The 14,841-nt window shown below is 34.5% G+C and overlaps 1 protein-coding gene across 37 annotated transcripts in view; it reads left to right on the forward strand.

The window, feature by feature from the left end:
- Mpdz (multiple PDZ domain crumbs cell polarity complex component) overlaps positions 1–14,841 on the forward strand; it is a 159,349-nt gene that overhangs the window by 16,960 nt on the left and 127,548 nt on the right. For 36 of the 37 annotated variants that reach the window (XR_015440073.1, XR_015440072.1, XM_087183939.1 and 33 more), the window contains exons 2-3: positions 4,813–4,888; positions 7,574–7,740. Coding sequence is in view for 34 of the 37 variants with exons in the window: in XM_087183939.1 (XP_087040065.1) it covers positions 4,873–4,888; positions 7,574–7,740 (183 nt within the window). In the remaining 3 variants the exon portion in view is untranslated. Of the gene's footprint in view, positions 1–4,812; positions 4,889–7,573; positions 7,741–14,841 lie in introns of those variants that run through there. The other variant, XM_087183958.1, reaches the window with a different exon arrangement.

The raw sequence follows: 14,841 nt of genomic DNA on the forward strand, positions 1-14,841 counted from the left end.
CATGCTTTACCATCTCCTTAACTCTACCCCCACTAGTAATTGACTTATTCTGTCAGTATTTCTTAAGTTTGCAAGAAAGACTCCAGCCCATTTCTACTTTTCAAGTCAACACATGGATTGACTTCCTTTGGGTGAGAAGCACAATCCTAGTTCCTTTGGTTAACAGTTGGAGGAGAAGGCGTACCATAGCATGTGATAGCGTATTTCTTGGAGCATGGGTTATGGGTTGATTGAAATTTGAATTAGTCAGCTTTGAATTAGTCTGCCTTAACAGTTATCATAGGCACTTAATTGTAGCCTGGGAGGCTTAAACAACAGAAATTTATTCTCTTGTGTTTCTGGATAATGGAAAGTCCTGCATCAATTTCTGGCCAGGTTTGTCTTCTGATAAGGGCTTTTTTCCTGGCTGGTCAGTGGCCACCTTGCTGTGTCCTTCCATTGCCTTTTCTCAGTGCTTGTGCGGAGAGATCTCTTCTTCTTCCTCTCAGGCAACCGGTTCTGTGAGATTAGAACTCATTCCCTGAATTCCTTTAACTTTAATGGCTTCTTAATGCCCTGTTTCCAAAATGAGTTCATTGGGGGGGTTAGGTTTTCAGCCTATGAATTTTGTGAATATACAATTCACTCTACAGTAGCATGATAACATACTATAACAGTAATGCAAACTTTTACTGAAGAAAGAAAACTTTATTTCTAGAATGGTCACTGCACTGATACTTTTAAATATTCTCTGTCTTGGTGACTGGTGTTACCATCTAATCAGTAATTCACATAGGACATCTGAGATTCATCCTAGAGTCCTCTTCTTCACCAATACGTTATCAGGTCATTTTGCTTATAGCTATTTAACTAATTCTTGAATCTCTTTCCTATTTTCTTTTTTTTCTCTTCTGTCTCTATTTTTGAAAATGCCTCTTGTATGGCCTCCTTACTTCCAGTTTCTCTTATTTTTCGTATGCCCTCCACACCATTGCCAGAGTGATATTTCCGTGTCACACACACTTGGCCAAAATAAACTTAAAATCGAATCTGAGCACTTTAAAAAAGCCATAATCTGGGCTTTATATACTTCCAGCCTCATTACCTCATCCTATCCTCTCCTGTAGCCTCAATCCAGGTATAAGAAACTTTGTAGTGCTCAGAAGGTGCCAAATCTTCTTGCCTTTCCATGAGAACCTTTTACAGTGGTGCTTTGACTGACCTCTCCCTGCCTGTCCTGGTGACTCTGACTCCAGGAAGTTTTCCCTAACTCATTTTGAGTTCAGGATGCCTCTTTGTGTTTCGGTATTTTAATTTTATTTATTATTTTTTTTCATTCTCTTATATTGAGTTTCCAGACTGAATCTTTAAATATCTAATTTGGTCATCAGTCATGTATGCACTCTGTGTGCGTTTGTTGAATCAACAAGTAACAGAATTTGAGTTCTCTTCTAACCCTGTCACTATTTTCACTTTGGAAAAGTATTTTATGGGTTTATAAAGGAAGGATGATAATATCAATTAAAAAATAAATCACTAAGGGCTGGGGATTTAGCTCAGTGGTGCTGCCGCCTGCCTCACAAGCCCAAGGTCCTGAGTTCATTCCCCGGTACCAAAAAAAAAAAAAAAATATATATATATATATATATATATATATATATATATATATATATATATATATATATCACTGTTTGAAGTATGTTGTAAAGTTGAGCTTCCTGATACCTAATTTCCTTTAATTTTTGAGAACAAATAGACTGATAAATTCTATCAGCCCTGCTGAAATTTCAGGGAGATTTATAAAAGTGAACTTGAAAACAAAAATTGTTTTCAGGACTACTTGTTTGATCAAAGCCTACAAAAAGAAAGGGAGAACTTCAAAAGAACAGATGCTAAAAAAAGACTGAATGTTTCCTGCTGAATGACTACATGATGTTGGCGGATCCTGAGACTTTTTTTGCTTTTGGAGCAATGGATCAGTAATGTTATACAAAAGTTTGAATTATGCTTGAAAGTGTAAATACATTATCATAAGCAATTGAATTTAGGCAATTTACTACCTGTAAATATGCTGTCATAAGCAATTGAATTTAGACAACCTTTCTGCAGATGACTACAATCCCACTTTTTGTGCTAACTTCAGGTGGTGCTGAGGCAGTGATGAATGAGACAGATGCTAAATTTAAATCCAATAGCAGATGCTGAACAATTTTGACAAGCCACAAGCCAGTACAACAAGCTCCTTTAATGTGTTTCTTTAACATCACCAGTGTTTAGGATAGAAAGTTATATGTGCTTTGAGGCACTCTTTTCTTGTTATTTTTAGTCCAAAGCATATTTTCATTTGTTAGTTGCTACGAAATCTGCATTGAACCAAATGATTTCTGTTGTTTGAAGCACTGATTCTATGCTGCATAAAAGCTGTGCCTACATACAGTACAACTTGTTGGAAAGTGAGATGATTACTAGTCAGATTCTGTTTCTTAGTAACACCAAATACTGTTTGATTTTTATCTCTTGCTGAAACAGGGTCATCAACCCATCACTGGGGAGCCTGTGGTGTGGGGAAAATCTTTAGAGGTTTAAGGATTTGGCAGCTGTTATAGTGACAGGGGTATCTACACCTTGAGTTACAAATGATTTTTTAAATTTAACTTTTCTAGCCAAACACATAATAAGGTTGCCAGATAAAATAATAAATAATGCCACTGTAAACTTGAATTTCAGATAAATAACAAGTTATATTTTAATACAACTCGAATATTGTTGGGGACATACATGAAAAATTACTCATTTATCTCAATCAAATTTAGACAACATTTTTATTTACTAAATCTGGCTAGCCTAAGATATTTCATTAAGATATAATGAAAATGCAGTGAAAAATAAATGTCAGTTTTCTCTGGCTCTGTCACATCTCATTCACTGTTAGTGTCTGAAAAATTTGCAGAAATAGTTTGTAAATACATACCTCTTAGGCTTTACAAACATATGCCTATTAGTTTTTACTTGCGCAAGCATTCTCTCTTATTTTATACAAGTAGTGGCAACTTCACACATTGTCTTGAACCTTATTTTTCAAATTTAACAATATATTTCAATCATGTGACCTTTTTTTTATAAGACTCTATGGAAAATATGAACTAGTGTGAAGAGTATGGTCTTTAAAATTGGGCATGATTTATTTCAAGTTACAACTTCTCCAACGTACTATTTGGTGACCTTGAGTAGGACTTTAAATTTTCCTCTATGGTCTTACCTAGAGAATGGAAAGAATGCTACATGTGGCACTAGAAAATACTATGGGGAACAAGATGGTCAGGGTAGTTGTGCTCATGTGATCTTCCTACCTCAGCCTCGCAGAGTGCTGAATTACGGACATGTGCCACCACTATGCAGTTGTATGGAGTATTATATTTTCTTTATAAATAGGAATTAAAAATATCACCTGTTTAAGACCTGCCTGTAGTCTACATCACGATGCCTATTGAAATGGACTCAGCATTAATCTTAGATACATATTTTATAGTTATGAGGTGTTCTGTGAGCTGTAAATTGGCATACTTTATTTCTCGTATTTATCACAAGATTCCTGCTGAATGTTTTCTAGGAAAATGCAGTTGAGATGTTTGGTCCCTTGCTCAAGGTCACACTGCTATTTACTGTGTGGGAAGTCAGACAATACCCTCTTTTCTTGAAACCAGGGCACTTTTTAAATCATGCGCCAGCCGTTGAGCTATTGGACTGGATGGAGCTGGTGTTTTCAGTGTGTGTTCTCAGTTGGGATAAGGAAAGGCAGTAAGTAATGTTCTTTTATTACAGAGAGCAGATCGTAGGCATCGATGTTCTGTGCATCTTCTCATCCACATCACACACTTCCTTTTGCGCCATATGTACTTTCCTTTCAGGAGGGGCCTAGGCAACCTGTTTCTTTCTATGATAATTTACCTGTCTTATCTTCTAGATGAGGAATGAGGTTGTGTGGTGGTAGCTTCCGTTTCTTCACTGGAAGAATGATCAGTTGACTTCCTCAAGACTTCAGGATTTTCTGTGAGGCAAATGTAGATGTAGCTGTGAGACAGTTGTACAGAATTGTTGGCCAGCACAGATTGAAGATGGGCAGGGATGTGGACTTTGGCAGTGCGGAACTGTGTGCAAAGAATCTAGTTAAACATTGTTAGAGAAAGATGAGATCTGTGTGGGTTGAAGAAATTGAGAAGTTTTTCTTTTTTGAATGGGAAGGAGAATATTATCAATGGGAGGGTGTTTTAAAAACCTTTGAAAAGTTTAACACTATGCTTTCTTTTATTCCATTTTTAATCCAGGATGTAATGTATTATCTTCCAGTGGTTAATATACTGACTTAGTGTTGCCATTCATTTCTAATGAGTATGTGTATATTGTTTCCCCAGTTAAGACTAAACATTTCAGGGCAAGATTATATCTTCTTTGTAACATTTTCCCCTCAGATTTCTTAAGCACACTCAAGTAAGTTCCTTACTCTGTGGTTAAGGATCTGTACATCAATCTGAGATCACAGTGTTCTATGTTGAGAGGCTCTTAAGGAAGTACTTTGGAAACATCTATCATCTTATTTAAAACAGAATTTATGCCTTCCTCTTTATTATGCAAGTATTACTGGGAATACATATCACTTCGAATAAGTTAAAAAATGTTTACTTTTTGCCTATAAAGAGAACTATGTTAACCCAATAGGATTTTAATGCTTAAAGAAATTAAAATAGTATCAGAAACTTTGTAGGGCAGTTTTAGAATACAGTTATAAAGTTCTGATAAAATATAAATATTTCATTTTATTTCTTGTCTCCCTAGGGTTTTATTTTAGTTGCTGTTTTTAATCATTATAGAGGAAAACACTGAACTTTGAAAAAAATGTTGGAAACTGTAGGTAAGTCATACTCCTTTTTGTCTACTTTTGTAAGAATTAAAACTCCTTCCATTGGGATAGTTGAATATAATGTGTTCTGCACAGCAGGACTCTTCCTATAATAACTCAGATTTAAAGTTCTAACTGTGAGCATTTTACTATGGTAATGGCTTTCTGTACTTGAACAATTTTTTCTGTTATAAAAAATACATCCTTTGTAAGGAAAAATAAACATGAGATGTGCTTCCGTTATGGGTTTTCATAAAATTTAATGTACACCAATTCTGATTGTTGAACTCAGTTCCTGCTAATGTATTTTTTTGAATGGCACCAGAGAGATTAACAGTATTTTTGATACTGAAAGCTCATCCCTTTTTCTTGTGTTTGTGGCAAGTGAAATACTACTGAACTCTTGCTTTTAATTAATGAAAGAGATCAATTGCAAGCACTTATGCTAGAAAACTTAATTTAAGGCACATTAATTTCTACATGAATTTAGGTTGAAATATCCAACCATGATTGAGATTGAAATACCCAAATTATCTCAAGCTCATATGTTAATTGCTTTTTTGCACTATTCTTTAGTTTTAGAGAAACTAGCTTTAAAAACTGTTTACAGGTGTAATTGGGTGTGATACATACCTGCATTCATCTGACAGCCCAATCCCTTGTCTATTCCTGGTAGCTTTTTGGATATGCAGATTGGAATGTATCTGTGATTTTACTCTCGCACCGTGATGATTGTGCTTGCTTCCTTGGCAGGTTATGAGGGGTAAAGGAAGAGTAGGTGGCAGTAAAGGAAACAGGAGGGTTTTTGTGATCATGTGACTTGTTGGTTCTATGCTGATCATAGAAACACATGGATGTACATTTCTGTATCACTCTCTGTTGAAGCCAAACATCATAAAGACTACTAGCCAGCACAGGGAAGTTCCTCATAAGAGAATGGAAAAAAGAAATATAGAATAATTGCAACCATTACTTTCTTTTATTGTATTAGCTATTACTGAGTTTTACAACTTCTAAGAATTGGCATGAAAATTAATAATAGATTTATATGCTGAGCTATCTTGGGAAATATAACCCAGAACAAAATTCTCATGTGTGTCTTGCTTTAAAATTTTTGCTTTGGCAAATATTGTTCATTTTAATTTGTGTGTATATGTGAATTTATGTTAATCTGCTATTTCAGTTACCCCATTTCTGCATAATTTCAGCTTTGGAGATATATGGAAAGTTATCTCTGGTAATGATTACAGGAAATATGCAAGTGAGATATTAGGACTAGTAGGACATATTCAGAAATTTACCATTGCAACTAAGTGTGTGATATATAAGGTACTTAATAATTATTTAAATTAGATTAGTTTGAAACCTATCAATATCTTATTTAATTTTGAGGGAAGACATTTCAGTAAATATGCTGATGGTTTTGAAAGAACATGTATTATTTTGATTTATTTCTGTATAAATTCTCAATTATAGAATGTTTTGCTTTTTAATATATAAAATTGTTATATTTTGGATATTGTGATTCAGCATTTTCATGATTACAATTCATTTGGTTTTATATAATTTTAATGAAAATTGAAAGAGCTGGCATTTGAATTAAAGAATGTATCATCTGAATTATTTTGTGACTTTACAAGCAACTGATATATTCCCTTCTATATGTAAATTTTTATTTATATATAAGAAAAATTGGTACTCTTAACTCCCTAATAAGTGGATGTGGATATTGTCATTGAATTATAACATCCAAAATACAACAGTTTTATATGTTAAGGAGCAAAGCATTCTATAATTTTGAATTTACTTAGAAATACATCAGAATAATACATGTTCTTTCAAAACCATTACATTTTATTCATTGAAATATCTTTCCCCAAAATTAAATAGGATATTTATGTATGTTTCATACATTACACCCAGTTCTCTGCTTTTAAACAGACTCCTACAAAATACTTCAAAGTTTGAAGGGCACATTTATTGAAATGTGTTACAGAGACCTTCCCTTTTTTCTCCACATGAATCCGAATCCACCAATTACATTGATTGGAAGCATATGTATATATATTATATGTCATAGTTACTTTTCTCATTGCTGAGACAAAGCACCCAGCACCCAGAGTTAAAAGAGGAAAGGTTTATTTGGCTCACAGTTTGTAGAGGTTTCAGTCTGTATCAGCTGTCTCCAAGGCAAGGTGGCATGGCAGAGGAGAAATACATCATGGCAGGCAGAAGAGTTCAAAAGGAAGCAAGTGACACACCCAAGCAACAAGCAAAAGCAACTAGCAGCAAGCCTGTTTCTGTCCCTTATACTGTATCTGGGGTACTGCCCTTCAGGCAGATGGCATGCATACTCCTGATCCTAGCACCATTAATTGTACCATTGCCAAGTGAATCGGTCACATGCTGTAGATCCAGCCCCATCTATGACTGCATGAGGCTTTAGGGCGACATCTAGATACAAACCCTAATCCTGTTTAATTTTGAGGAAGAATATTCAAAGTATCAAAAAGTACCCAACCTTGTACTTCTTGTACTGTTGTACTCTGTTAAAATTTTTTGTACTTTTGTTCAAGTAAAGAGACAATTTTGTGCATTCAAAAGGAACAATTTTAGGATTTCTACAACATGGGTCCTCATAGGTTTGACTTGTATATCTTAAATCTTGTTATTAACTAATACTGTTCTTTGGAATAGACAAAAATCGGGCCCTACAGGCAGCAGAACGCTTGCAAGCCAAGCTCCGAGAACGTGGGGATGTAGCAAATGAAGACAAACTAAGCCTTCTGAAATCAGTGCTGCAGAGCCCTCTCTTCAGTCAGATTCTGAATCTACAGGCCTCTGTGCAGCAGCTGAAAGACCAGGTAGGAAGGACATCACTGGTTGAGCCTGCATTCTCAGCCTGGGCTAGATCTTATGAAAGGCTTGTGTTTTTCTGAAGGCTGATTTTTGTTATGTGTCAGTGAAGTCATTTAAATCTCTAAACAAGACATTCAGATTCACTGTTGCTTTTTTCCTCCAGTTATTTTTGTGAGGGTTGTTGCTGTGTATTGTAGATGATATGACACTGTGTTGAAAGCTGTGTGGATGTGGAGGAATGAGTTCGTACAGGAGACAGGATGATAAAGAATATGCTCAGGGTGCATGGCTGTGGGCTTGGTTTCCATCATCACTAGACTCATTGTTCATGTGATCTTGCTCATTCAGATTCAGACATTTTGTGTACTTACAAGATTTCAGATAAGGCTGGATTTGCATGTGTAATCAGGTGTGTAAGGAAGGGAAATTGCCTCTATTTTGACAGTAATAGAAATAATTACATTGTCATCAGCTAGAGGAATTGCAGTTCTCACTTCCTAAGAGTGTAAGTAGCAATGATTGCTTCCATGACAGCATCAGATGGTGATAAACATTAGAACTTCTAAATGTAACAGTTTTTTTCTGTAAAAATTATGAGCACTAAAAAGTTTGAGCACTTACATTGAAATTGAAATATATCCCAATGACAGAATGAAACCAAAGTCAAATGTTCTTTTAATTTACTTAATTTAATCACCATTCCTCAGGTTTTTAAAAAATCTTTTTAAAGCAGTTATATCGTCACAAGGTTTGAAATCAGTCTAATTATGCTTTCATGTCAGTACTCATTCTCATGTTTTTAGCATTAATTTAATTAATGGTTATGGATGACTTGTTAGCAAATATTCCCCCTTAAAAGGTTAAAAATGAGACTTGAAGAATAATCTCATAATTCAATGAAAGAACAACTCCAATTAAAAACTAAAACTGTGCCAAATACAAAAGAAAAAATAGTAGTATTACAGGATGAATTTGTTTAATGTTATGTAACGTCCAAATCTAGATATGTATTTCTCTAGCCTCTTGACCCACCCCCAAAAAAAGTGAATTAAGTATCTTCAAAAATATTTTTCTATAGTGAATTGCTATTTGGAGTTTGAAGGTCACAATCATAAATTTATAGTTGTTTTTTTTTATATGTAGTTGGGTTGCATTTATACCTTTTTGCAAGTTATCGAAAAGACTGGTTTTCACTAATGATTTTCAAAATGGATTGGTAAGCTTTTGGAAAAACCAGCACTCTGGATGTAAGTGACATGGAAAATTATCTTGTTTCTTTTGGACTGTAAAGATGTTAAACAGATGTGCTTTTGCTTATTGTATTGAGTGAAAATATGAGTAGAATGAGAGGACAGTTGAGACAAAGAGTACTGGCAGATACTGTTTTGACCTCTACTACTAGTTTAGTGGGTAACTCTTGATAGTCCTGGGGAGCCAGCCTTATGGAAGGGCAGAAATATTTCTGTCTACTGTGTTTAATAAAGCAAGGGAACAAAGATACCTACTTGTTGAGTTTGTTTTACATTTCTAACACAGTAAATCCTCACCTTATGAATGAGTTCAATTCTGGGAGAATGTTCGTAAATCAGACTCATTCATAAATCCCACAAAATGAGTCTTACACGTTTGACACAAATACACAATGTGAAGCATTAAAAAAAACCACACATACATATACTGTAAGTAAATTATTTTGACTTTTACAGTTACCTTAAAATTGTGTAAATACAGTGGACCCTCAAGTTATGACCGGCCTGACATACAAACAACTTGTGTTAATTAGGTTAATGGAAGATTCATCTGCCTCTTGTTATCTATAGCATGTACCCAGGTAAACTTCAGATCTCAGCTGTATTGACTTACAGCCAACTTGAGTTACAACCAGCCTTTGGGAACTGATTGAGTCTGTAAGTCAAGGGTCCACTGTAAACTGCTTTGCAATGACCTTAAAGTGATATGGTAGACAGAGTGAATTAATTCCACAATTTGTTCCCATTCATGAATGTTTCTAATGAGAAGTCCCTTAGTATGTTAGTTTACAACTTGAATGTTCTTAATTTGGGGATTTAATGGTACTTGGGTCCTACATGACTTAGGTGAAGCCTGCTTGGAAATCCAAGATGCATAGTCATGAAACTTCCTGTTCTGTGATTAATATAGTTTGATACTGTTTGCTCAGTGATATATTTCAAGACTAAATTTTAAGATTTGTGAATTCTATTGGCATTTCTTACATGTCTTTGAACTTTTGTCTCCTTAGTCCCTTTTTTTTTTATAGGAGAGAAAACTAACACTCAGATGGGCCAAGAGAAACGTATAGTTTGAAGCATGTTTCTACCAGTGGCTCAGAAATGTTAAGTGGCTTGTTTATAAGGGTAGAGCCAGCCTAGGGTTTCTTAGCTCCCAAGTGCCATCCTTTCTCTGTTTTGGCTCTGTGGCCTATCTTATGTCTTTTTTTTGTTTTCAAACGTAGAAACTTAATTGGTAGAGTGAAGAGTTTCATGTTGATAAATTCTCAGAGTTTCTGTGATTTTTTTCACTCCAGTCTCCATTCTTTATTAATTTAATTCTGGTTATTAGCTTATTTTTTCTTGAAAAGTAGAATAAAATTTCAAAAGCTATATTATTTTCTATTTTAAAATTTGAATCAAATATTCTCAACTTTGCCATGTTAGAATTACAAACTGCTAATTTAATATTTATAACTTAATAATTAATGGACCTAAGGAACACAATTTGTTTAATACTTTTAAAGCAGTGACTACACAACTCACCATTGGCTAGCTTTCACCTGAAAGCAGCGACTGTACAACTCTTAGCATTGGCTACCTTATACCTGAGTTATATTTTCAAATGTATAATTTTACATGCACAACAGATGCAAGCTGTTTCCACTTTTTTTATTATCACTAGAAAATTTGACCTCTCCCTTTCTTCCTCTCCATCACTTTCCTGTCTTCTAGAGAAGCAGAGGACGTGCATAATGGAAATGCCTGCGGTATATACAGCATATTGGAGAGCATGATTATATTGTTGCTTAATGACAGATGCTGACATGCCATGTTGAATTAAGTCTACAATTTTTTCCCTCAGATCTTTCTCATTACTTTTATTCAATAATGTTTAAATTTTGCAGTTTGCTTCTTCAATATTGACTGCCCTTAGAAATCAAACTGTTTCCCTTTGGCAAAGTAAACGTTTGACAGGTGTGTAACTGAGAGGGCAGAAAAACCCTGCCCTGAAGGGATGTGCTATTTAAATATTGTCAAAAATATTAACAGGTCTGAGAGTATAATTGATGCCTCTGTTTAACTCTGTCACATTGTGTATTGTTCTCACAGCCAGCTAAAAGGATATGTGCTATTAAACCTGAATAATCTCTAATAGCTCCTGTTCATTTCCTATTGCATCATTCCTGTTTAAGTGAAGAGAGAGAAAAAAAGCAACTCTGTGTGTCAATGATCTGTCAAATGCAAATTCTCAAGTAGTGTGCTCACTGTCACCTAGTTATCACAGCTAATAACTACAGGCTTAATGTGTATTCATGACAAAAATCCAGCTATTGTGGGGAAAATAAACACGTTATCAGTTTAATAATAGAAACTTGTCAGCCTTGAGGATACTGGATTTGCATATTTATTCTCTGAAGTTTCTCAGTCCAATATAGGTGGATGCTCCTTTCCTGATTAATTAATTGCCTTGCTTTATGTATTGACCACAGGAACTAAGTTAATCTCCTTACCCTAAGCTATTTGTGGAAAAACTGTTAAATAAAATTATTAATTTTAATACAAACTTAAGGCCAATACTTAGAAATTGACATTGTTAAGACTATTTTTAAAGCTGTGTCAATGCAGACCAATTCTAAGATTTGAGAAATAACGTGGATAACCACGGATATAAAAGATGCCTGTATGAAAGGTGAGCCTCCAGGCACAGAACATTCAGGTCTCCTCTTGACACTAATTTTCAGCCTTTCTACAGTGTAACATTCTGTTGTTTTGTTGTTTAATATTTCCTGGTTCCTAGTTCTTCATCTTCCTCCCAAAATGTGTTGGCTTATACACATTTCATCAAGATATATAATGTGTATGTACACAATTGAAGTTACATTTTTCTTTGGACAGTTATGATACCTCTTGAACTAACTGGAGAGATACTGAATTAACAGAGAATCAAAATCAGAAATTACTGTTCAGTGTTCATTTTTATTCTAGAAATACTGTATTCATGGTGTAACATTTTTGTTCTATTTTTCTATATTTGTAAGATTGTAAGATTTGCCTGTTCACATCCCAAAGAAGATTTTGAAACAACTTCCAAAGGTATTCACAATGAATAGTGGATACTTCAAAGGTCAGGCTACTGCCTGGGGATGTAGATTAATGATAGAATGTTTGCTTGGCAAAAAAGAAAAAAAGAGAGAACAAGGAAAATAGAAAAAGCAACAAAGATTATATATGAGTATCAAAGACCTAGATAAGAAAGAACTTTTGAACACTAGAAATCAATAAAATTTCAATAATGAAATATAGAACACAGGAAACTAGGAAGGAGAAAGGTTGTAAAAGGAAGGAATTACTTAGCTTTTCACTGGGAGAAAACTTCACGTTGGAGGTAACAACATTTAAGATGGGTTTTGAAAAAATGGGTAGAAATTTTCTTCGGAGATAAAGGGAGCAATATTGACAAGGGCATAGAGTAGTTGCTTTCACCTGAGGGTGATTTTATGCTCTTCCTCCCCAGGAAACATTTGGCAGTATCTGGAGTCAGGGGGGTTTTTTTGTTGGTTTTTGTTTTTTTTTTGGTACTGGGGATCGAAGTTGGGTCCTTGTGCTTGCAAGGCAGGCGGTAGAACCACTGAGCTAAATCCCTGGCCCTGGAGTCAGTTTTGATTGTCATAACTGGAAGGTAACCAAGCTCTACTGATGTATAACAGGTAGGGTTTTAGGATGCTGCTGGACATCATATTGCAGTGTGTAGTACAGCCGCCTGCAACAAGGAATGAATGGATTTATAATGTCTGCAGTGCTGAGTGTGAGAAACCTGGGTAGAGAGCCATGTATAGACCAGTGTAATCAAAGCAGTTAGATTATGTGTGGGGTGTTGGCAGGAGAGGAAACTGTGGTACCAGATGGTGAAGGATTTATTGAGGTAAAGGTTTTCTTTGTGCTTGTTTATTCTTGTTCTGCTGCATTCATCTTTCTAGAAAAACTACATCAACTTTATGTTCTAACCCTTCTCCTAAAGACATTATTTTAGTAATGTATTATTTACTTCTCCACATTTTTAATTGTAACAAACATAACAAAATTTAAGATAAGGGTTTTAACAACATCCTGGTAAGTAACACCTTTGATTATAATTATAAAATATATAAATTGTTCTGCAAAGGAATGTTCCTTTCATCTCCCTAACATTAAGAACACAATGTCAGGGACTAATTAATGATGATTCCTCTACTGACGAGCAGGTGAGATAATGTACACAAGGTGCACTCTGTGTTGTGTGCTTTTTCTGATATTCTGTCTTCAACGGTAGCAAATTTTAGAAAATTTAGACATTTAGGTAAACCCAAAGGATCAGTTTGAGTATCTGAGGTAAACAAAGAATGTGAGGCAAGTCTAAAAAGCCGAATCTGTGGATACAGACTTCTACGACTGTTAAATCAAGTTTGTCCTCAAAATGGTGAGGCGTGTTTTTATAAGAAGCATCAGCAGCTCTGATGTTTTTTAATATTTATCATATTTAGATTGATAAGAAGATGAAAAATATTGATAACTAAGTATTTTTTTCTTCAGTTTTGACTTTGGTAATCTGAAAGATTCTGTTTTGTGTGATTTATGTTCTAAAGAGCAGAAATGCCAGTGTTTCTTCAGCTTCATTACTTAATAAATGACAAAATGTGACTGTCTTTGTGGCTTCTAGTTTGGGAGCAAAATGATGACTCATCTGTAGCCTTGCCATCAGTAAGGAGAAAATGACCACAGTAGCCTGAGAATGTCTCTATTAAACTCTGATTTGGTGTTGGGGGAAGGGAGAACAGAAAGAAAAAATATACCTTGATTTCATTAATGGAAGTTTACTGAAAATATAATCGAATTCTTCCCAATGGATGTTTCTTATGATAAAAGAAAAAAGATTTTTCTTATTTCTGAAATTTTTTATGATACATCATTACTTCTCAAATAGTTTTGCACGCAACAGAAAAATACCTTTTGTATTTCTTGGACAAATTAAGAGAGGAGTGATTCTTATGTTTTCACATTTACCATAAAGTTTATTTACTGTAAGAATTTTGAATACTTTATTTTTGGTACAATAACAGCTTTTAAATGTTTGTTCCTTTAACGAAAAGTTTGTAAATATAGAGCCATTGAATGGACTAAAATTCTTATTTTTTTTCCTGGGCAAGAAGACTCTATTCAAGCTTTTTATACAGTGCTGGATTAAAATGCAGCACCATCTTGCTATTGGGTATGCATGTGTGTCTGAAACAACAAATGTTGCTAATTGTATGGTATTTTTGTAACAAAGTTAAATAGTCTTTGAAGAAAGAAAAAAATGACGTTTATTGGATATAACCTACATGAGTTTTTTTTTTAAACCAAGAATTTAAGAGCAATAGATCTACATTTGAAGCTGTAGCAAAACTACTTTAAGAACCGCTTCTATGCTGTGGGCCTTGTCTCATTTAATTAGTCGTATCAGTTGTATAATGTAGGTTCCCCCCCCCATTATTTTCAGTGAGGAAACTGGGGCTTACAGAGGTCATGCAACTTAAACCTGGACCACAGCATTATAAATCAGCAAATTTTGGAGAAGAATTCAGGACTTTGATCTTAAAACCAGTGCTTTATTTATTTTGATTTACACCCTTTTGAAACACTGTTATCTGCATAAAAGAACACATGTGATGAAAATAAACAAAAATCAACAGTTAATGGCCCTCCTAAAGAGAAATGCATAAACTAAATGCTTTATAATAGAAATGCCTTAAGAGTTTCCATTTCTCTTAAATTATTCCCCCCAATTTTAATCAGTCTTCTAACCAGAACTATTTTCCTGATTTTATTTATAATTATGCTAGATTTTAATGGTACATT

This window comes from Heterocephalus glaber, unplaced genomic scaffold (genome assembly GCF_053883595.1).
Source record: "Heterocephalus glaber isolate CG9 unplaced genomic scaffold, H.glaber_assembly_v1.0 deba00001481, whole genome shotgun sequence".
NCBI lineage: Eukaryota > Metazoa > Chordata > Mammalia > Rodentia > Bathyergidae > Heterocephalus > Heterocephalus glaber.